General features: G+C 45.6%; 1 protein-coding gene across 1 annotated transcript in view; it reads left to right on the forward strand.

Moving 5' to 3' along the window:
* DNAJC11 (DnaJ heat shock protein family (Hsp40) member C11) overlaps positions 1 to 24,964 on the forward strand; it is a 217,607-nt gene that overhangs the window by 29,419 nt on the left and 163,224 nt on the right. Inside the window, exon 2 of the mRNA XM_073603624.1 lies at positions 22,412 to 22,541. Within this exon, the coding sequence (XP_073459725.1) occupies positions 22,412 to 22,541 (130 nt within the window). The remainder of the gene's footprint in view (positions 1 to 22,411; positions 22,542 to 24,964) is intronic.

Raw genomic sequence — 24,964 nt, forward strand, 5'->3', positions numbered from 1 at the left:
TTTCTTCCATTTGCGAATTTGTATTGGGTCGGTATTCACATATTTATATTAAAGCAGGCATCTGTTACATGGACCCGTAACCACCTTACCGGATAAAGTGAGCCAGCAGGTTCACTTTAAATCCTATGGGTTTGTGTTTCCTTCATAACATTAATTGTGCTTCAGGAGCTCAGACGAATATGTTATAGGGAAGCCAGGACAAATAATGACCCGACCGAGCTTTTACAAGTCTAGCCTAGTTTCCCCGGCTCTCTCCATCTACACCGGCTGACTAATGTTGATGTGTTTATCCTCCTAAGTTGCAACAAATGATTCCACTTATCTGTGGAGCAGACTCTCCATCATTTTAATGTTGTTTTTGGTGTTTGAGTTACTGGATACACTTGGATTTCACGGAGGCTTATGGGGTGAGTTCAGAGGATTATGTCTTGGGGACTCGTGTGTGTGTGTGTGTGTGTGTGTGTGTGTATGTATAAAGTTGGAACGGAGAGTACATTGCAGATGGCCTGTCACTTCTCCGGAGTCTGGGGAAGGGGGAGCTAAAAGAAAAAGTACCATTTTTGGAGAGCTATAATTTATTTTTTTCATTATACACATAAAGGATGTAGGACAGCGATATTCAACCTTCTTAATGGGGGGGGGGTTTCAATTGTGACCCTCGACATCACTAAAGGGCCGCACGTAAAATTCAGTGAATATTCAGATGCAGCAGACGCACAACAGACTGTGGGCTTGATACAGGAGATGGCCAAAGACTGCAGACAGGATACAAGAGACGGCCAGAGACTGCAGACTCCTTGCGGGAGATGGCCAGAGACTGCAGACTCCTTGCGGGAGAAGGCCAGAGACTGCAGACTCCTTGCGGGAGACGGCCAGAGACTGCAGACTCCTTGCGGGAGACGGCCAGAGACTGCAGACTCCTTGCGGGAGACGGCCAGGGACTGCAGACTCCTTGCGGGAGACGGCCAGGGACTGCAGACTCCTTGCGGGAGACGGCCAGGGACTGCAGACTCCTTGCGGGAGACGGCCAGGGACTGCAGAGTCCTTGCGGGAGACGGCCAGGGACTGCAGAGTCCTTGCGGGAGACGGCCAGGGACTGCAGAGTCCTTGCGGGAGACGGCCAGGGACTGCAGAGTCCTTGCGGGAGACGGCCAGGGACTGCAGAGTCCTTGCGGGAGACGGCCAGGGACTGCAGAGTCCTTGCGGGAGACGGCCAGGGACTGCAGGGTCCTTGCGGGAGACGGCCAGGGACTGCAGGGTCCTTGCGGGAGACGGCCAGGGACTGCGCACATGATACAAAAGCTGTAAATAAGGAAGATTGTCGGTATCCAGGGAATGGTGTGTGCAGCACACAGTTAATGCGTTTTGTGCCATAACTGCCTTATTCATGATACAAGAGCTAGTCAGACTGAAAGGCATGATGCAAGAAATGGCCAGAGACTGGACATGATACAAGAGCTGGTCAGAGACTGCATATATTACAGCAGATGGCCAGAGGGCGGGGGGGCATGGCGGTACAGGAGATGGCCAGAGGACGGGGGGGCATGGCGGTACAGGAGATGGCCAGAGGACGGGGGGGCATGGCGGTACAGGATATGGCCAGAGGACGGGGGGGGCATGGCGGTACAGGAGATGGCCAGAGGACGGGGGGGCATGGCGGTACAGGAGATGGCCAGAGGACGGGGGGGCATGGCGGTACAGGAGATGGCCAGAGGACGGGGGGGCATGGCGGTACAGGAGATGGCCAGAGGACGGGGGGGCATGGCGGTACAGGAGATGGCCAGAGGACGGGGGGGCATGGCGGTACAGGAGATGGCCAGAGGACGGGGGGGCATGGCGGTACAGGAGATGGCCAGAGGACGGGGGGGCATGGCGGTACAGGAGATGGCCAGAGGACGGGGGGGCATGGCGGTACGGGAGATGGCCAGAGGACGGGGGGCATGGCGGTACGGGAGATGGCCAGAGGGCGGGGGGCATGGCGGTACGGGAGATGGCCAGTGAGCGGGGGGCATGGCGGTGGGGCCATGGCGGTACGGGAGATGGCCAGTGGGCGGGGGCCATGGCGGTACGGGAGATGGCCAGTGGGCGGGGGCCATGGCGGTACGGGAGATGGCCAGTGGGCGGGGGCCATGGCGGTACGGGAGGTGGGCGGGGGCCATGGCGGTACGGGAGATGGCCAGTGGGCGGGGGCCATGGCGGTACGGGAGATGGCCAGTGGGCGGGGGCCATGGCGGTACGGGAGATGGCCAGTGGGCGGGGGCCATGGCGGTACGGGAGATGGCCAGTGGGCGGGAGCCATGGCGGTACGGGAGGTGGGCGGGGGGCATGGCGGTAGGGGAGATGGCCAGTGGGGCGGGGGGCATACTGCAGTAGACTTTGAAAATGCTATGGGAGTTGTTGGAAACTGGGGGCATGCCTCAAGAGACATTAATTGACTGGAGACATATTACGTGAGACTGCTAGAAAGCATTGCTATAACAGGGAAATCCAGATTAGTGTCTGCGGGGGGGGTCAAAAAGTGCCAAAGGGCTGCATGTGGCCCCTAGGCTGCAGGTTGAGCACCACGGATGTAGGACCTTAAAAACACAAACCTTCTACTCAATATAGAACAATGTATATCTAAGACTAATGATGTTTTCTGCAGTCTTGTTTGCAGTGAAGCCGAACGACATTCATTTAGAAACAAACTTCCAGATTTGATGGAGTTAAATAAAAATAAGACCAACCTACGGTAATCCGCCGCACAGACAACGTTTGTTGCCGCTGTGTAAATTGAAGCCACCGTGGCAGAAATGCAAATGATCACCATTGTCTTTTCATTACCGAGCAGAAAGCAAAAATCTGTTTAAAATAAAGATTTCATACCTACATCGATGGGTGTTTTTTTTTTTTTTTTTTTGCCTTGCTCTTTTTTGGAGTTGCTGGGAAAGCTGAATTGGTGGGAAATGATGCTTCAAAAGAGAGAATTTGTGGGAAATGATAGCAAAGTTTATGAATGTTGAAAGCAATTTCAGACGTAGAGGTATTATGAAGTTTAAAGTAATCCATTTTTATGTATTTGGCTGTACTTTCCGCTTTGCTTTCTGGAAAGGCTCGTTCGCGTGAAGAAATAAGTAATGAGTCTTTATGGCGGGGATCTGTGTGTTGATTATAAGGGAGGCAAAAAAAAGGAGTTTTGAAATCCAGAAGAGGCTTTGGAAACTTGTTCTCCAGACGTGTCCAGAGGACAAACTCATGGGGAGTTTATCTTGACCAGGAGAGGTCTGCGTAATAACTAGCCTTTGTGTTTGTGCAGAATCAGAAGTGATGTTGAAAGGCCAAAGAAGAATTATTCATGGGAAAAGATCAATTTTTTTTTTTTTTTTTACCGTCTGTTTACCACGAAGAGACAGCGGTACAACCAATACGAGGCTCGATAACAATTGCGTTTTGTGTTTACTAGGCTGAACAGCAAGAGGTGTTGATGCAAGAGCTCTACATGATATTTAAATAATTGATAGACCAGCTAGAACAAACAGTGTCGGCACGTCGTTGGTCTGTGTTCCATATTTCAAGATGCCGGCTTCGCCCAAGATTCACTAAGTAGCGTTGCCTAGCATCCAGCCGAGATCAAGAGGTTTTCGCTATTGACCGTTGTGAGGTTGTTGACCGAGCTGGCCCATATGTCCAGATCTTGGTGTTGGCGGGCCGGTCTTTGCAAGGCTAAAAAGTGAGGTTGCAAAGCTATCAGTTGGACTGGTGTGTCTGCATTTGGAACTTGGCATGTTGTGGTCATTCAGAATTATGTGGTTTTTTTTTTTGGGGTGGGGGGGGTATGGGTTTGCAAGAAATTTGTACAACGGGGACACATACAGCGCTAAAAGTTTCAGAGAGTCCAACGTATCCTACACTATCCGGAGGGGGGGAAATAGATTTTTCAACTTCATAATTAAGAGATTATGTGATTTTTTTTTTTTTTTTTTTTTGGTTATTCTTTATTTATAGAATTCTTCTCAAAAAAATACAAAAGCAGAATAACACAAACTGGTCCATGGTAACAAACCCAGTGCAAGATTCCCACTGTTGAGCCAATGATACGCTTGACAAGTCTATCAGGCTCCGTAAATGTAGTAAATAAAATCCATTGACCTAGTAAGCAGTCCCAGGTGAGAAGATAATGTTATACCAATAAACTCTACCAGTACCTAGGTATTTGATCCCTCACCAACCAACAATAATTCTGACTCCCACAGACTGGCCACAGTAGGTGCTAATGTGGTACACAGATTAGTCCTGTCAATTTAGGAAGGTGCTCCTATCAACTCCATATGTGTATAAAAGACACCTGTCCACAGAATTCTTCCATTCAAACCTCACCATGCTCAAGACCAAAGAGCTGTCAAAGGACGTCAGGGACAAGATTGTAGACCTGTACAAGGCTGCAATGGGCTCCAAGACCATCAGCAAGAAGCTTGGTGATGAGGAGACAACTGTTGGTGTGATTATTCACAAATGGAAGAAATGCAAAATAGCCATCGATCGCCCTCGGTCTGGAGCTCCATGCAGGATTTCCCCTCATGGGGTGAGGATGATCATGAGAAAAGTGAGGGATTAGCCCAGAACTACCCCGGAGAAGCTTGTAAATGATCTCAAGGCAGTTGGGACCACAGTCACCAAACAAACCATTGGTAACACAATCGTGGATTGAAATCCTGCAGTGCCCGCAAGGTCCTCCTCCTCAAGGAGGCACATCAGATTGCCAATGAACATCTAAATGATTCAGAGAAGGATGGATATATATAGATACTACTATTGGACTTGATTAGGAAAGCCACACACCTGTCTATATACGACCTTACAGCTCACAGTGCATGTCAGAGCAAACGAGAATCACGAGGTCAAAGGAACTGCCTGAAGAGCTCAGAGACAGAATTGTGACAAGGCACAGATCTGGCCAAGGTTACAAAAAAATTTCTGCTGCACTTAAGGTTCCTAAGAGCACAGTGGCCTCCATAATCCTTAAATGGAAGACGTTTGGGACCATCAGAACCCTTCCTAGAGCTGGCCGTCCGGCCAAACTGAGCTATCGGGGGAGAAGAGCCTTGGTGAGAGAGGTAAAGAAGAACCCAAAGATCACTGTGGCTGAGCTCCAGAGATGCAGTCGGGAGATGGGAGAAAGTTGTAGAAAGTCAACCATCACTGTAGCCCTCCACCAGTCGGGGCTTTATGGCAGAGTGGCCCGATGGAAGCCTCTCCTCAGTGCAAGACACATGAAAGCCCGCATGGAGTTTGCTAAACACCTGAAGAACTCCAAGATGGTGAGAAATAATATTCTTTGGTCTGATGAGACCAAGATAAAACTTTTTGGCCTTTAATTCTAAGCGGTATGTGTGGAGAAAACCAGGCACTGCTCATCACCTGTCCAATACAGTCCCAACAGTGAAGCATGGTGGTGGCAGCATCATGCTGTGCGGGTGTTTTTCAGCTGCAGGGACAGGACGACTGGTTGCAATGGAGGGAAAGATGAATGCGGCCAAGTACAGGGATATCCTGGACGAAAACCTTCTCCAGAGTGCTCAGGACCTCAGACTGGGCCAAAGGTTTACCTTCCAACAAGACAATGACCCTAAGCACACAGCTAAAATAACGAAGGAGTGGCTTCACAACAACTCTGTGACTGTTCTTGAATGGCCCAGCCAGAGCCCTGACTTAAACCCATTTGAGCATCTCTGGAGAGACCTAAAAATGGCCGTCCACCAACGTTTACCATCCCCCCTGACAGAACTGGAGAGGATCTGCAAGGAGGAATGGCAGAGGATCCCCAAATCCTGGTGTGAAAAACTTGTTGCATCTTTCCCAAAAAGACTCATGGCTGTATTAGATCAAAAGAGTGCTTCTACTAAATACTGAGCAAAGGGTCTGAATACTTAGGACCATGTGATATTTCAGTTTTTCTTTTTTAATAAATCTGCAAAAATGTCAACAATTCTGTGTTTTTCTGTCAATATGGGGTGCTGTGTGTACAATATGGGGTGCTGTGTGTACAATATGGGGTGCTGTGTGTACAATATGGGGTGCTGTGTGTACAATATGGGGGGCTGTGTGTACATTAATGAGGAAAAAAATGAACTTAAATGATTTTAGCAAATGGCTGCAATATAACAGAGTGAAAAATGTAAGGGGGTCTGAATACTTTCCGTCCCCACTGTATGAAGGGAATCTCATCACAAGACATTCACAATGAGCGGTGTTCCAAGAAGTATCATCTGTGCGAATACAGCAGAGACCTCCACCGTTGAGTAGTAGATACAACGAGCCTCTTACCAGATGAGTTGGACCAAAAATTATAATGGCCAAGAGCACATTAATTATGAATCCTAGGCTTGACGCCTGCTAGGGAAAGATGATCACCTTCCAGCAACCAGCGATGATGTGGAACAGAAATTTAAAAAGCAGATATTTCCATTGTGAACAACATTTAAAAAGTATCTTTTATTAAAAACAGCTGTATGATCCGACAATCCAATTTCAACAGGGACAAAAAACTTGACAGGCTGATAATTGGTAGCTGCCGATAATCTCTGTGGTGCATCAGGACGCAGTGAATGGCCGCGCCCTACGCATTTCGTCAGCAGTGATGTCTTTTTGGGGGGGTGGGCCATCACCAGGGGAAAAAGCTGAAAAAAAGAGAGAGAAAACGAATGATTGGCAAGCTGCAATATGTTTTGGTTTTAATACTTTACCCAAAAACCTTACCCTATCCTATTTTGGAATAAGGCAACATGATGATGCAGGAGAGAAATTCCCAAACACGCCCCCTCCTGGCTCACTACATTTCTGCTGTGTGCAATGTGCTTGTTTTATGCTACATCTTCTTTCATTGCAAAAATCTATTATTTCCATGTATCTGTTTCCCTGGTTGCTCTCTGAGCGGTATTATGTGTGACATATGTTGGTCCAATTTCCCCCCCCAAAGGACTCCGCATAACTCCATGTAACGCTTGGATGACTGCGTTTCCCGAGCCCTGCGCTTTGTTTAGCTAGCCCAGAGGTGACAGGTCTGGGGATTGACGTGTCAAAGGCTCTTTTTATGGCTTGTAATGGTGTCATAAATACCATAGTAAAGGTCTACCCACTGGTGTCCTCTGCTGTGGATTTTTTTTTTTTTTATTAATTTATTTTTTTTATTTAAGGAGATGGTCACACCACTTTTATTTTTATAATTTTTTTTTTTTAAGTGGAACTAAGCTGCATCTGAGCACCACAAACTGAAAATGCTATTCAAATCTTTTTTTTTTTTTTTAACATTCAAAGCAAACTCCCCTATCCATCCATCCATCCATCCATCCATGTCCCCATGCTTTATTTTGTTGAGAAAAAATGTTTGGGGGTTCTAAGTCATTTTCTAGCAATAAAACAGATTTCTTTTACATGGTGTATCCGGAAAGTATTCACAGTGCTTCACTATTTCCACATTTGTTATGTTACAGCCTTATTCCAAAATGGATTAAATTCATTATTTTCCCTTAAAATTCTACAAACAATACCCCATAATGACGACGTGAAAAGTTTTTTTGTTTTTTGTTTTTTTAAATAAATTTGCAAAGATTTCAAAGCTTTGCAAAATTATTAAAAATTTGTGCTCTGACATGCACTCTTACCTGTGGGACCTTTTTAAATAGACAGGTGTGTGCCTTTCCAAATCACATCCAATCAACTGAATTTACCACAGGTGGACTCCAAGCAAGTTGTAGAAACATCTCAAGGATCTTTATTTATTTATCTCAAGGATGATTGGTGGAAACAGGATGCACCTGAGCTCGATTTTGAGTGTCATGGCAAAGGCTGCGAATACTTATGTACATGGGATTTTTTTTTTTTTTATAAACTTTGCAATGATTTCAAACAAACTTCTTTCACGTTGTCATTATGGGGGATTGTTTGAAGAACTTTGAGGAAAATAATTAATTGAATACATTTTGGAATAAGGCTGTAGCATAACAAAATGTGGAAAAAGTGAAGCGCTGTGAATACTTTCCAGGATTCACTGCATATGAGAGAAGTGTTAGAATAGGCCCGGTAGGCAAGTGGTTACACTTGCTGTGTGGTTTGTTTTTTTTTTTTCCCGGAAAATGACACCATTTCCCGGGCTTTGCAGATCTTAGTCCAGAGGTCATCAACCTTGCTTTGGTGGCGAGAGGGTCACCTGACCTCGGCAAAGCTCAATGCACCCATAATTCAGGGGGCTCTCAGGGTGCAGCGACAGATATTTAAAAGAACCATTGAAGTCTTTCAGGCACCTTTATGACTCGGCATGGATTTTTTTTTCTTTTTTTTTATATATATTTTCTTTTTCTTTCTCTTTTTCTTTTTCTTTTCTCTTTTTCTTTTTCTTTTCTCTTTTTCTTTCTCTTTTTCTTTCTCTTTTTCTTTCTCTTTTTCTTTCTCTTTTTCTTTTTCTTTTTCTTTTTCTTTTTCTTTTTCTTTTTCTTTTTCTTTTTCTTTTTCTTTTTCTTTTTCTTTTTCTTTTTCTTTTTCTTTTTCTTTTTCTTTTTCTTTCTCTTTTTCTTTTTCTTTTTTTTCCTTTTTTCTTTCATGACAGGTTCACTTTAATCTCAACGGTAGCATTAAATACTTATATCTCCAGATTAAAAAAAAAAAAGGCCAAAATGAAAGCGAGTTGTCCACCAAACACAAACATTCCATTCTCCCAGCCGCTGCCGGCTTTTATATCGCTATAAATCCCCACTACATTGAAATGCGTATTGTCATGCAGGTTATGGAGTTAAGATGAGTAACTTGATTCTGCGCGGAGATAAGATCCATTTTGTTTTTTTAGAGACGGTAATGTGTTGAATTGGAGCTGACACAAGGCCAGTCTTAAGAGGTGGGGGGGGGGGGGGAGAAAAAAAAGCCTATAAAATAACCGCTGCGCCTCTCTGTAACCTAAAGGTAACATTAAGGCAGCAGACGGCACGAGGATTGCAGGGGCCGTTATGCCGGTGACCCGTGGAATTTGGGCAGTGATCTAATCAGAAGGGACATTAAAAATATCCTCTATTTGGCCACAGATTTTGTACATCTGATAAGTCAGTGGGATGTTGGCGAACGTCTCTGAGATTGCAGAATCGCACTAAAAAATTTTTACGACCGCGCAGGCGTGTAATTGGTGGAGGTTTTTTTACTGTGTTTAAAGGGCACGAGCGACCGAGCTTCCATGGATTTCTTCACCGGTAGCACCGGGGCTCCTACGATGACCAAATGCTGCACGGCTGTCAGAAAATTTCATTGGCAGCGCCGTCATTTGTTAAAGGGAAAACTGACCCGAGGCCATTACAATTTCCTTCTTTCTTCCCTTTTTTTTTTTTAAATTTTATTTTAATTTCTTAAAGAGACATTGCCAGTTTGCCGATAGGTGGAGAGTGACAATGTCTTTTGATAACCCACCAGCAAGGTGTACTTATTGATTTGGTGCTTCATGGAAAACATTTGAAAGAAGAAAAATTGCCTTTTACCCTATGTTCACATCTATGCGGCTGTGGTTGATGTGTTTTTCTGGTACGTTTTTGAGGCGTTTTTGCATGCAGTTTTGGTGCGTGGGTTTTTTTTTTTTTTTTTTCTTTAAACCAACAAACCCTGAATAGCTGGTTAAGGAGCAGGTTGGAAAGCTGGCCGCCACATCCTTACCAACCAATGAGTCTTCAGCTGTCAGCGGGACTCCCCCGCTGACAGTTGAATGTGAAAAAATGTTAAAAAAAACAGCATGGCCCCCCCCCACCAAAATCCATAAGACGCCAAAATTTAGAAAAAAAAAAAGGGGGGGGGTGGGGTCCCCTTTAAAAATCCATACCAGACCCTTATCTGAGCATGCAGCCCGGCAGGTCAGGCAAGAGAGGGGACAAGCGAGCGCGTGCCACCCCCCCCCTCACCCCAAAGCACCTGGTCCCAATGTTGATGGGACAAGGGCCTCTTCCCCACAACCTTGGCTGTTGGTTGTGGGGGGGTCTGTGCACAGGGGGCTTATCTTAATCTGAAAGCCCCCTTTAACATGGGGGGGCTCAGATCCCAGCCCCCCATGTAAATGAGTATGTAGCCATTCACCAAAAAAAGTGTAAAAAGCGAGTAAAGACACAACACACGTTTTTGGGAGGGAAGTATAAAAATAAAAAACCTAAAATGTGGTTGCATAAGTGTGTACACCCTCTTATAACTGGGGGATGTATCTGTGTTCAGAATCAAGCAATCGCATTCAAACTCATATTAAATAGGAGTCAGTACACACCTGCCATCATTTTAAAGTGCCTCTAATTAACCCCAAATAAAGTTCAGCTGTTCTAGTAGGTCTTTCCTGACATTTTCTTAGTCGCATCCTACAGCAAAAGCCATTGGTCCGTCTTCGTTCGAGGCTCCTATGAAATGTAAACATCCCTTGTGACAGTAATAAGTGGTTACAGGTACTCTTTATGGAGGGATCGGGGGTCCCCCCCAATTCCTCCTTTTGCACTTAAAATTATTCAGATTGCTAAACACAGCGTTTCTGACTACTGTAGTGTTTTTTTGTTTTTTTTTTTTTTTTTTTTTTTTATATAATCGGCGCCATTGGCAGCTGAGTAAAACATTGTGAGGTTGCTTCTGTGTTTTTACATAGGAGCCTTGAACAAAGGCGTTCCTGGCTTAGTTTCAATCGAGGCCTAGCCGGCGGACGTGCCGGATCGTGGCTCGAATCTTCGGGGGGGGGGCTGGGAAGAGCAACGGAAGGGGGGGGAGGGGGCTGGGGAGGACGTCCCCTCCCGCTTCTTTAGGATAACAGCCGAGCGGCTTTTAGCCGCATTGGTTGTTATCACTAAAAAGCCAACCGCCCGCTCTAAAAAACCATACCGGGGTGATGTATGCAGCTGCATATCATCCTGGTACAACCCCTTCAAGCTGAGAACGCAACTTTTGCGTACGGTCGGCGCTAAGGGGTTAACAAAAGTTAAACCCCAGTGGTGATTAAATACCACCAAAAGAAAGTTCTATTTGTGTAAAAAATCTGATTAAAAAAAAAAAGTTGTTTTGAGTACAGTGTAACACGACCGCGCAATTGTCATTTTAGAGTATGACTGCGCTGAAAGATGTAAATTTGGGCCGGGGCAGGAAGGGGGTAAAAGTGCCCGATAGGCAAGTGGTTTAGGGGCCAAATCTGGGAATGTTGGATGTTGTCACTTTATTTGATGTTGAATGAGTGGGGCCGGGAAAAGCCGAAGGCACCTGATGCAAGGGGGGGGGGGGGGGGGGGGGGGGGGGCGGGGCGGTTTACACGTGTGTCTGAAGCAAAATCGCACACTAAACCCGGTTACTGTCGGACGGTGAGAAATCGTAGAAGTGTCGCTTCGATACGCCTATTAGCGCCCCTGTCGCATGCATGTGACCGGTCCTCTTTGAGCGAACTCTCCGGCGCCCCCCCCCCCTGGATGCTCCTCGCCTTTTATTGAAGTGAGAGATGTCTGCACATCGAGTTATTTTTTTTTTCTGATGAGATGGCTGATGAGTTGTTGGGGAGTCTGTCCCGCGTTCCAAAGTAACATACTGTGCTTATAGAGGAATATTTCCCTTATAAAATATTCAAGCCAATCTACTTCCTCTGCAGGCGTTTTACAGGCAAGGAGTTAAGCAGCATTAAGCTCTCGTCTCTTGTCTGTGGCAATGTTGGTTTTCCTGGGCTCTGCGATTAGAGACCCGCGTACTTAAAGTGAACCAATCTTCATGAAACATTAAACGAAGCAGCACTATCATGTAAGAGCAGACGCCGTGCGCCGGGTGTACATACTGTCAGCTTTAGGAAGGCGATGAATCGGGGCACTCGCAAACGTTCGTGAGCCTGCTGGTACGTGATAGTGCCGGCTTAAAGCAGGACTCCAGACACATGAATGAAATACAAAGTAGACTTTGGGTACACGGAGATCTCTTGTACCGTCCAGAGAATGTGTCTTCTGATCGGCCACCCCTGCCAGACAGCGTAGCTGAGCACCCTATATTCAGTACGGCTTCTTTACAGTTTCCTGTGTCACCTGGATGAAGGTGCGTATCCCAACACACCAAAATAAAACCGACAGCCACCAGCTCTCTGCTTAGGGAGCTGTGAGAACGGAGCGGTCGGGGGTGTTCGATCGCTCGGATCTCAGTGTTGGAGGCACCGGGGGGACAGATGCAGCATTCCCCTAGGTAAGTGTGATTCTTAAAAAAAAAAAAAAAAAAAAAACACCCATACAAAGCCTCTTTCACACGGGGGATCCGTATGTCCGTTTTTCGTCCTTCCGTTTTCGGATGAAAAACGGGACATACATGTATCCCTATGGAGCGTCAGATGTCAGCGGTGACATGTCCGCTGACATCCGACCCGCTCCGATCCGAAAAGTGTAACGGAGGAAAAAACCTACTTTTCCATCCGTTTTCGGATCGGATCGGGTGACGGCGGACACTACGGTCCGTCATCATCCGATCCCCCCATAGGGGAGAGCGGCGCTCTGACAGGTCCGTTGCTGCATCTGTGCAGCGATGCACCTGTCATCTTTCTGCTCAGCGGGGATCGGCGGAGCGATCCCCGCTGAGCAAGCGGGTGTTCACGGGGCGGATCATCACTGATCTGCCCTGTGTGAAAGAGCCCTTTTAACCTTTTTATTTCAGTAAAATAAAAGTATGTCTCATGACCATAAGGCCTCTTGCACTCGGCACTGATGTTTGAGCTTCTGCTTTTTTTTTTGGATGTAATTTTAAGTGTTTGCTTTGCGTGTCCTTTATGTGCATATTTGCACTATACGCGCATTTTACACTTTTTTTTTTTTGCGCACAAAATACCTTCCTAGCAAAAAGTCATTTATATTTATGCTCGTATGCACGTATTTGCACACAGTGGCATATTTACCGAGGAATGTTCAGCGCTTGTTTCCTCACCTGTGTGCACAGGAACATTGTAAATAATAGGCTACATTTTATCTTCCTAAAAAAAAAAAAAAAACGAATAAAAAAAAAACCAAAAAAAAAAAAACCGCTGTACTGAGCTTTTTCAAGCTGCAGTGTACATGAGGCCTTTAAGAGGAACTGCAGTCTGCTCACATAATTTGCCTGTGTTTGTCTGCTATGGGGACAGGACAACTTCCCCCCCATCAAAGGGATGATGAATGGGGTCATGTTCTGTCAAAGATTGGGTGAGAACCTCCTTCCCTCAGCCAGGGCATTGAAAACACACAGTCAAGGCAACAAAGGAGAGGCTCAAGAAGAAGCACATTGAGGTCCTGGAGTGGCCTAGACAGTCTCCAGACCTTAATCCCATAGAAAATATGTGGAGGGAGCTGAAGGTTCAGGTTGCCAAACGTCCGCCTGGAAACCTTAATGACTTGGGGAGGATCTGCAAAGAGGACAAAATCCCTCCTGAGATGTGTGCAAACCCGGGGGGCCAACTACAAGAAACGTCTGACCTCTGTGATTACCAACAAGTATAAAGTCATGCTTTGTGAAGGGGTCAAATACTTATTTCACTCATTAAAATGCAAATCAGTTTATAACTTTTTAAAATGCATTTTTATGGATATTTTTGTTATTCTCTCTCGCTGCTAAAATAAACCCATCATTAAAGAGGAGTTCCAACCAGGGGGTCCATTAAAAAAAAATAAAAATTAAAAGTCAGCAGCTACAAATACTGCAGCTGCTGACTTTTAATTGGACACTTACCTGTCCCTGGGTCCAGCGATGCGGGGGATCGAAGCCCCGCTCGTCCCCCCCCCCCCCCTCCGCTCGTCGGCGCCGGCATTTCAACTGTGGGCGCCGGGCTGTGGCTTCACAGCCTGGCACCCACTGCGCATGCGCGAGCGGCGCCGCGCGCCGTGATTGGCCGCTCAATCACCTGGGACCTGTAATGGGTCCCAGATGATTGACAGGAGGGAGGGAGCAGAGCCGAGCCCTTCCTGTGCCTGGGGGGAAGTGATGTCACCAGCCCAGGCAAAGGAAGAGGCAGACTACGAGGGACCACCTAGCAACAGGCATTTAGAGGTAAGTAAAAAAAAAATATCCAAATTTTTTTTTGTTTTTTTGTTTTTGTTTTTTTTTTTTTTTTTTTTACAATTTTTCAGGTATCTTTGTTTTTTTGGGTGGAACCCCACTTTAAAATTATAGACTGATCATTTCCTTGTCAATGGACAAACCTACAAAATCAGCAGGGGGGGTCAAATACTTTTTTCCCTCACTGTGTGTGTGTGTATATATATGTATGTGTGTGTATATATATATGTGTGTGTGTGTGTGTGTGTGTGTGTATGTGTGTATATATATATATATATATATATATATATATATATATATATATATATATATATATATATATATATATATATATATATATATATATATATATATATATATATATAAAATTTTAGAGCTGCACGATAAATCGTTAAGAATCTATATCGCGGTTTTTTTTTTTTTTGTTTTTTTTTTTTATCCTCTCCCTCTCGCGATCTTAAAGCATTTTCCCAATTCTATGCGGAGTTCTCTGCTGAGGCCCACAGCTGTAAAAAAAAAAACAAAAGAACAGGCAGTCTGCTAAGTTTCACAACATTCCTCAGCTAACTATAAACATTGTACCGTTTTGTTCTTTAGATCAAAGGAATGAACTTCTGTCTGTAAATGAGGAAAGTTTTTAACCACCTGAAGACTAAACTTTTTTTTTTTCTGACACTTGTTGGTTTCACGTTAAAATCATTATTTTTTGCTAGAAAATTACTTGGAACCCCAAAAATTATATATAATCGCCATTTTATTCTGTAGGGCTTTTTATATAATATTTTTTAGCAGAGACCCTACAGAATAAAATGGCGGTTGTTGCAATATTTTATGTCACACTGTATTTGTGCAGCGGTCTTTCAAATGTAATTTATTTAGAAAAAAAATACACTAATGAATTAAAAAACAAAACAAAAAACTAAACATTAAAGTTGGCCCATTATTCTTATTTATTTATTTATTTTTTTGTATAATATGAAAAATTATTTTACGCAGTGAGAATTGTGATCTTTATTCTAAGCAAAAAAAAATTGTGATTTTCATTTTTCCCAGAATCATGCAGCTCTAATTTAATAATCTATAAATAGATATCTATATCGCAAAGTAACACACACACCTACACCTACCTTTTTTTTATGTGCAATGTATTATACCTTTGTGTACCTGAGTGGAAGTTTTTAGGCCGTGGCCCAGTTTTATTGGTCTCTGTCAGGTCATGATTCAGGATGTTCTCCCTCCTTCTATCTTTCTTTCTGTCTGTAATAAACACATGTCGCCAGTCAATTCCAAAGCATTCCTCCTCAGCGGAGAGAGATGTACCTAATTACCACTTCCTGACTGTTCATCACTGTCTCTCGTTATGTGAGGGGAGCGAGTTCACAAATCACAATCTCTACATGACAGCTCAGTTACAATGTACCTGCTCGCCGGGCTGTGGTGGAGGAAGACATTTTTTTTTTTTCTGCTTTAAAGCCACAGCACACCAAATGTGGCTGCAAGCCTCGTAGGTGTGGATTGCAGGGACCATACCACCATTCTGGGGAGAAGTCTTACTGAACTGTGTACATTGGTTGGGGGATCACCCAAATAATTCATGTTTGTGCTATGAAGGTTCCTCCCTCTTAGATTGTAAGCTCCAACGAGCAGGACCCTCCGATTGAATTGTATCGTAACTGTAATGTCTGCCTTCAATTTGTCAAGCATTGTGCAAAATGTTGGCAGTATATAAATCCTATATAATTATAATAATAATGTTTCAATGCCTTGTCCTCTGCTGTGTGCTGAGGGTTCCATCCACTGGCCTCTACACCATGGTTGTGTCTTGTAGTGGCACCAAAGTCTTCAATACCTTCCAATAACTGAAATGTCATTTTTTGGATAGATGAATGCAAAAGACAGTCAACATTTTTTATTCGAACTCCAATAAAGTTGAGCAATTTTAATATTAGGGGTGTACTTTCTAACGTTTTTGGAAGCTATTTGTGCTTTTAAAATTTAAGCTTTCAGTCCTATAGATCTTTAGGACAGGCAGTGCAGATAGAAAGACTCTTCATCTTCTCAGACAAAGGCTGCCTGACATCTTTGGTTCAACCTTCATGCTTGGCACAAATCTGACAACCGAGGCTCTTAAGACACCAAGCATTGACGCCATTCCAAGATCTGAATTATTTGTTTAGTGATGGCATATTATGGGCACTGCACAGCTCCAATACTGAAAGGAGTAGAGCCAGTAATAAAAAAAAGTCGCAGTTATTGCGTCCACATGGTGATCTTCGTGTCAGTAATTAATGGCTTGGATGCGATAGTGGGTATCTGGATATGCTTTGTTCTTGAGCCCTCCGCAGATCTTGCGGCACTTTGTTATAGGGTGGATTTGATTTACATCAACTCAATTTACATTACAGTTTTAAATCACTGGTAAAAAGGCTTGATTTAAATCATAATTTTTAAGCAGCTGTTGGCTCCTCTGACCCGCTGTTGGCTCCTCTTGCCTGCTGTTGGCTCCTCCTCCTGTCCCGCAGCAGCTCCTCTTCTGACCCGCTGTTGGCTCCTCCTCCTGACCCGCTGTTGGCTCCTCCTCCTGACCCGCTGTTGGCTCCTCCTCCTGACCCGCTGTTGGCTCCTCCTCCTGACCCGCTGTTGGCTCCTCCTCCTGACCCGCTGTTGGCTCCTCCTCCTGACCCGCTGTTGGCTCCTCCTCCTGACCCGCTGTTGGCTCCTCCTCCTGACCCGCTGTTGGCTCCTCCTCCTGACCCGCTGTTGGCTCCTCCTCCTGACCCGCTGTTGGCTCACCAACTGTCCCACTGAGAGGCTGAGCTGGGTGCCGGTCCAGGCATGTGAACGGAACCCACTCTGTTGTCGCAATCTTGCACGAGCCTGGACTGGCTCTGTGACGACAGCCGACAGCGGGCTTTTTCAGCTAAAAACATGTCATGGGAGTGCAGAACGAACTGTGATCTACAGGAGAACTACAGCCAAACAAGCTTTGGCTGTACTTCTCCTTTATCCACTTCCCGCCCGGCTTATAGCAGATTGACGGCTGGGCGGTGGTTTAGTTATCCTGACTGGGCATCATATGACGTCCAGCAGGATAACATGTCGCCGCGCCCCCATCGCGGCAGAGTGGTGTGTCAGACTGATGGTAGAGGCTCTTCACCACGTGATCAGCCGTGTCCAATCATGGCTGATCACAATGTCAATAGGAAAAGCCATTGATCGGCTTTTCCTCACTCGCGTCTAACAGACGTGAGTAGAGGAGAGCCGATCGGCGGCTCTCCTGACGGGGGTCTGCGCTGATTGTTTATCAGCTCAGCCCCCCCTTGGATGCCCACACTAGACCACCAGGGAAGCCGCCAGGACCACCAGGGAAGGGGGCAACATGTGGATGGCCAGGTATGTACCCCATGGCCATCATGTGCAAATTATGCCAGATCTGTGCCAATCAGTGCCCACAAATGGGCACTGTCTGGCACCATTATATTTCAGTGATGCTCAGCAATGCCTCCCATTAGTGTCGTCGGTGCCGCCTATCAGTGCCACCTATGAGTGCCCATCAGTGCCGCATACCAGTGATGCCTGTTAGTGCCCATCAGTGCCACCTCATCGGTGCCCATCAGTGCCACCATATCAGTTCCTGTCATTGAAGAAGAAAACGTACTTATTTACAAAAATTTTTAACAGAAACAAAGAAAAATTTTCGGTCTTTTTGTATTTGTTGCGCAAAAAATCACAGAGGTGATCAAATACCACCAAAAGAAAGCTTTATTTGTGGGAACAAAATGATAAAAAATTTGTTTGTGTACAGTGTTGTATGACCGCGCAATTGTCATTCAAATTGCGACAGCGCTGAAAGCTGAAAATTGGCCTGGGCAGGAAGGTGTCTAAGTGCCCCCCGGTATTGAAGTGGTTAAACAAAAAACACAGTTATGGACCTAAGCAGGAAGAGAGAGCGGAACCTGTGGGTTAGATGGTGTTCCAGAACGGTCCAGAATACCCAAGCTGGCCGGGGGCAGAGTGGGGAGAGCATAAGACCACCATGGGTCCACACTGTGAGGAACTTTGAGTGAGCGTCATGAAGCATACTGGTCATTTTCTCATGAGGCATTAGGGTAGTCAGAATGCTTTTCACCTCTGTGAACCCAACTTCCTCCCAAGTTGCGGTGATGAAAAAGTAGGTGGCACGTTTCTGCCCAGCGCACCTTTTAACTTAGCCTGTAAAAACAACGCAAGTGCTCTGTCTTGTAAGGGCAATGTTTGGGCTTCTGGTTTCTTGCTGTACTCTTAAGTAGGATGGTCCTTCCTTTCAAGTAACCTGAGTAGTTAATCTGATTAGCTGGGTTCCTTTTTTGCCTGGTAGCTTGAAAGTTTGCTGGGGACCTTCCTTCTTCCTTCTGGTAATAAGTAATTTGTATGGAATTTATTAATAATAACAAAATAAAGTTGTAAAATAGACCCCCTGCAGCCAGCAACAAAAAAACAAAAACAAAAAAAAAAACATGGCAAAACAGACTTGAAGGGTTCCAGCATCCAAAGAAAAAAACATAAAATTTTGGTTAGCGTTCCCTTTTTCAGTTGAACTAAATAAAGGCCATCTATTTTCCGTCTTTTATAGTTCTCCTTGTGGTGCTATGAGCCATGCCAGTCATAAAGGAGTTAATATATAGACCCAATACATGCTTTTTAACATACATATTTTTTTTCTCGGTAGATTGCTTGTCGGAAGTGATTGGCATTTAATATTTGCTCCCGAGCACCTCCATGTTATTCCAGCTCCTATTTGTGGAGACGTTGATGTAGTGACCTACTTGTTAGAGCACTGGGCTGTGAAGTTGGACATAATATTCCCCGATGACCTTGGGTGCGTACTGTAGCTTGCCGTCCCAGATGGGCAGAACCGTTTGTGTGGTCTAATCTGCCCCATTTTTATGTTTCTTCGTTAAGCCTTTTAGCCTTTTATTACAGCGGGAATAAAAAAAAAGTGCTCAGTGCATAAAGGCCCCCAAGAAAGAACTTTTAAGTTGTTTTCTTCTGTATGGGGTCACTATAACCTGAACCAGGCTGTTAAAGTAGACCTAAACCCAAACACTAAAATCTCACCTAAGGTTTCATGTGTTAATGTTATTTTAAAACTCATTTTTAGTCTTCCTTTAGCTTTCCTTAAAGCAATCCATGGTACAACTGCTGCAAGGGTCCTTATCCATGCACAATGGGGTGACCACGGTTTCTCAATTGTGCTCTGGCGTTTTTCACCCTGTCGCATGGGCCCCTGGTGAAAGTTTAATGACTGCACCAAGACACATTGCACAGACATGGTGCATTCATTGTCACCATCAAGTAACTGATCCTGAGCAATGTTGTACAGAAGCGAATGCACAAAGACTGGAAGTGACTGACCCCAGCCACTCCATACCACCTGGATCTGCTTTCGCCCACCTCACCCACTCAATGCTACTTTGAGTTCTCCTACCCCACTCACTCCAAGCAACCTAGGGCTGCTTTTCTCATCCCGTCCAATCCAAGCTACTTAGAGCTGCTTTTCTTACCCCATCCACATAAAGCCACCTAGTGCTTTTCTTGCCTACTCCCAGCTACTTTGAGCTCCTATTGCCCCCACCTACTCCAAATGGTCTGGAGCTCTTCTCACTGTGCCAACTCCAAGCCACTTGGAGCTCTTCTTCTCACCCTGCCCACTCCAAGCCACTTGGAGCTCTTCCTCTGACCCTGCCCACTCCAAGCCATTTGGAGCTCTTCCTCTGACCCTGTCCCCTCCAAGCCACGTGGAGCTCTTCCTCTGACCCTGTCCTCTCCAAGCCACGTGGAGCTCTTCCTCTGACCCTGTCCCCTCCAAGCCACGTGGAGCTCTTCCTCTGACCCTGTCCCCTTCAAGCCAAGTGGAGCTCTTCCTCTGACCCTCTCCCCTCCAAGCCACATGGAGCTCTTCCTCTGACCCTCTCCCCTCCAAGCCGCGTGGAGCTCTTCCTCTGACCCTTTCGCCTCCAAGCCGCGTGGAGCTCTTCCTCTGACCCTGTCGCCTCCAAGCCGCGTGGAGCTCTTCCTCTGACCCTGTCGCCTCCAAGCCGCGTGGAGCTCTTCCTCTGACCCTGTCGCCTCCAAGCCGCGTGGAGCTCTTCCTCTGACCCTGTCGCCTCCAAGCCGCGTGGAGCTCTTCCTCTGACCCTGTCGCCTCCAAGCCGCGTGGAGCTCTTCCTCTGACCCTGTCGCCTCCAAGCCGCGTGGAGCTCTTCCTCTGACCCTGTCGCCTCCAAGCCGCGTGGAGCTCTTCCTCTGACCCTGTCGCCTCCAAGCCGCGTGGAGCTCTTCCTCTGACCCTGTCGCCTCCAAGCCGCGTGGAGCTCTTCCTTTGACACTGTCCCCTCCAAGCCACGTGGAGCTCTTCCTCTGACCCTGTCCCCTCCAAGCCACGTGGAGCTCCTCCTCTGACCCTGTCCCCTCCAAGCCACGTGGAGCTCCTGTTCTCACACTTCCCACTCCTAGCCTCCTGGAGTTCACCCCACCTACCTGAAGTGATTGGGCACTTTTTTTCTTATCCAACAAACTCCAAACCATCTAGAGCAGCTCCTTCTCATCCTGCCTACTTAAACCTACCTGTGCAGCTGGCATGGAGGTAAGTGGGTTCTCCGATGTTCTAACACACATAAGGAATATCCAACTTTTAACAGACCCCACCTCCATGTTTTCCAGCTGCACACCAAGTATGTTTGTTTTTGAGGAGAGCAGAGCCACAGTCTGGTGTCTAAGGGCTCCAGGCACAATAGCTTGTCGGGTTCTAAGGTGGTATTTCTGCTGCCTCAGATGTTTTCTTATATTGAACCTTATGCACTAAATTGTTTGTGAATAAAATGTGTTGCGCTAAACTAAAACATATGGTAATCAAATAAAACAAAACGTGAGTCCATGAGTCACCGTGACATAAAAACGTGGGCAGATATGTTGACTGTTGTATCACCACCTGCATCCACCTCGTGAATAAACTGCCACCAATAATGAAGATGTGCTCTTAACAGAGAGCGTTGACCCCTGTATTATGGGAGGTCCAAAAGGGGCTCTTATGTTTTTGAAAACTCCAGCTCCGTTGTGAAATCCACATATAGTAAACGGGGGAGATAACTCCAAGTAGCCAGTAGAAAAATCAACGAATCCTCGATCTCCAATCGTAGTACCAAGTAGCGTACCCCAATGAGAGATAAAAACGCCAATATAGTGCAAAACCATTACCAACCGGATTTATTAAAAGGTAATGCGCTTACCGTATATACTCGAGTATAAGTCGAGTTTTTCAGCACATTTTTTTGTGCTGAAAGTGCCCCCCTGGACTTATACTCGAGTCAAGCACTTTTCTGCAGCAAAAAAATTTCATTTTCCGAACCGACTTTGGGGCACCGTATCTCAGGGCCACTTGGTGCTAGGAACCCCAAATTTGGTGTGCAAATCCAGTGGAACTGGTACCATAACATATCCAAAGATGGAGTGATACGGGGCCCCAAAGCCGGTTCAGAAAATGTCATTCTCTGCTACAGAAAAGTGCTTGACATTTTCTGAACCGATTTTTGGGGCCCTGTATCTCGGGGCCACTTGGTGCTAGAAACCCCAGCTTTGAAAATTTTATGGTGCTAGTTCCACTGGGTTTGTACACCAAATTTGGGGTTCTTAGCACTAAGTGGCCCCAAGATATGGGGCCCCAAATTCGGTCAACTGTGTCCATCTGCAGCAATGTCATTTTGGGACCCTTTGGGTTCAGAGACCCCAAATTTTGGCTGCAGCTAAGGGGCATCTAGGAACCCTTAACTACCGAGTTTGAAGTTTGGGGGACCTATGGCTGCAAATGGGCACAGTGAGGCTGCAAATGGGCATTGTTGACCCTCTTTTCCACTTACAGTAGCTGTGCATTTCTCACCCTCGTCTAATACTCGGGTCAATAAGTTTTTCCCATTTTTTTTTTTTTTTTTGTGGTAAATTAGGGCCTCGACTTATACTCGGAACGACTTATACTCGAGTGTATACAGTACATGAAAATGGATTAATAACAGCATATGTGAGATACAATGGCATCCATGTATAAGACTTCTGAGCGCGTTGACAGAGTATGACACCCTTGCCCGACCAATTTCGTCGCCATAAGGACTTCTTCTGGGGGCGTCAAAGTGTTTACCTGCTTGAATCACATAATGCTTTATAAGTGCATTTATCCTTTAGAGTGCTGCATATTTTTTGCTGCGATATTACTGCATTATTTTTATCTCCAGGTTTTGAGGAGCAAATGTAAAGTTAAACTTTGACAAACGTTTTTCTCCCCAAGCTTTTGTCATTGCGACCCTCTGACCACCTTAAGGATGCGCTTGTCACTGATCCCCTTTATTTTCTTTTTTTTTTTCAGGCTACTCAGGAGGAATTGAAGGCATCATACCGCAGACTGTGCATGCTATACCACCCTGACAAGCACAGGGACCCTGAACTGAAAAAGCAAGCTGAGCAACTCTTCAACCTTGTCCACCAGGCCTATGAAGGTCAGTGGATATTTAAGATTGGCTAAAACTGCCGGGGTGGCAGATATTGAATTTTCTTGCAGCCATTGAATTGTGTGTCTGGCAGGAATGAGGGAGAGAGAGAGAGAGAGACGTTCCTGGGAGCCCTTTTTAAGATGACGGCTGGTTTTGCACCTTTGTCTCACCTAGGTCTCCGCGATCAATATCTGCTGCTGGAAATTAGCAAACTGACTAATTATTGAAATGATTATTTTTTAACGGTGACAGGGCACTAATGTTTGGGTCGCGGAATTGGGAATTGAGGCGGCAGCCAAAAACGTATTCAGGCTGATTGCTGTGGGTTTAACCCTCGTGTAGCCAGGCGGTTTGATGTGCTGTTGCTTAAATCGGAACTGAAAATTAAAATAAAACAGTTGGCCCTGTTAAACCTTTAAAAGTAACGTTGAATAAGAATACCGTATATACTCGAGGATAAGTCGATCCGAGTATAAGTCGAGGCCCTAATTTACCACAAAAAATGGGAAAAACTTATTGACTTGAGTATAAGACGAGGGTGAGAAATGCGCAGCTACTGTAAGTGGAAAAGAGGGTCAACAATGCCCATTTGCAGCCTCACTGTGCCCATTTGCAGCCATAGGTCCCCCGAACTTCAAACTCGGTAGTTAAGGGTTCCTAGATGCCCCCCTAGCTGCAGCCAAAATTTGGGGTCTCTGAACCCAAAGGATCCAGAAATGACATTGCTGCAGATGGACACAGTTGACTGACTTTGGGGCCCCGTATCTCGGGGCCACTTAGTGCTAGGAACCCCAAATTTGGTGTGCAAACCCAGTGGAACTAGCACCATAAAATAACCAAAGCTGGAGTTTCTAGCACCAAGTGGCCCAGAGATCCAGGGCCTCAAATATCGGTTCAGAAAATGTCAAGCACTTTTCTGCAGCAGAGAATGACATTTTCCGAACCTATTTTGGGGCCTTGTATCTCGGGGCCACTTGGTGCTAGGAACCCCAGCTTGGATATGTTATTGTACCAGTTCCACTGTGTTAGCACACCAAATTTTGGGTTCCTAGCACCAAGTGACCCTGAGATACGGGGCCCCAAAGTCGGTTCAGAAAATGAAATTTTTTGCTGCAGAAAAGTGCTTGACTCGAGTATAAGCCGAGGGGGGCACTTTCAGCACAAACAAAAAAAATGTGCTGAAAAACTCGACTTCTACTCGAGTATATACGGTAAGCCCTCCTATCTGTTATTTACCCACTCCAAGACCAAGCCTATTTTTGACACTTGTTGTTTACAAGTTAAAATCAGTGTTTTTCGCTCAAATTACTTGGAAATATATATATATATATATATATATATATATATATATATATATATATATATATACACAGTGGCTTGCGAAAGTATTCGGCCCCCTTGAACTTTTCAACCTTTTGCCACATTTCAGGCTTCAAACATAAAGATATAAAATTTTAATTTTTTGTGAAGAATCACCAACAAGTGGGACACAATTGTGAAGTGGAACGAAATCTATTGGATATTTTAAACTTTTTTAGCAATTAAAAAACTGAAAAGTGGTGCGTGCAAAATTATTCGGCCCCTTTACTTTCAGTGCAGCAAACTCACTCCAGAAGTTCTGCGAGGATCTCTGAATGATCCAAGGTTGTCCTAAATGACTGATGGTGATAAATAAAATCCACCTGTGTGTAATCAAGTCTCTGTATAAATGCACCTGCTCTGTGATAGTCTAAGTGCCGGTTCACACAGGGGCGGCACGACTTGCAGGTCGCCTCAGCGAGGCGACCTGCAAACGACTTCTGAGGCGACTTGCAAAACGACTTCTGTATAGAAGTCTATGCAAGTCGCCCCAAGTCGCCCCCAAAGTAGTACAGGAACCTTTTTCTAAGTCGGAGCGACTTGCGTCGCTCCTATTAGAACGGTTCCGTAGCACAGAACGGGAGGCGACTTGTCAGGCGACTAGGTCGCCTGACAAGTCGCCCCTATGTGAACCGAGCCTCAGGGTTCTGTTGAAAGCGCAGAGAGCATCATGAAGACCAAGGAACACACCAGGCAGGTCCGTAATACTGTTGTGGAGAAGTTTAAAGCCGGATTTGGATACAAAAAGATTTCCCAAGCTTTAAACATCCCAAGGAGCACTGTGCAAGCGATCATTTTGAAATGGAAGGAGTATCAGACCACTGCAAATCTACCAAGACCTGGCTGTCCTTCTAAACTTTCAGCTCAGACAAGGAGAAGACTGATCAGAGATGCAGCCAAGAGGCCCATGATCACTCTGGATGAACTGCAGAGAACTACAGCTGAGGTGGGAGAGTCTGTCCATAGGACAACAATCAGTCGTACACTGCACAAATCTGGCCTTTATGGAAGAGTGGCAAGAAGAAAGCCATTTCTCAAAGATATCCGTAAAAAGTCTCGTCTAAAGTTTG

The sequence above is a fragment of the Aquarana catesbeiana genome, linkage group LG10 (genome assembly GCF_042186555.1).
Source record: "Aquarana catesbeiana isolate 2022-GZ linkage group LG10, ASM4218655v1, whole genome shotgun sequence".
Classification (NCBI taxonomy): Eukaryota; Metazoa; Chordata; class Amphibia; order Anura; family Ranidae; genus Aquarana; species Aquarana catesbeiana.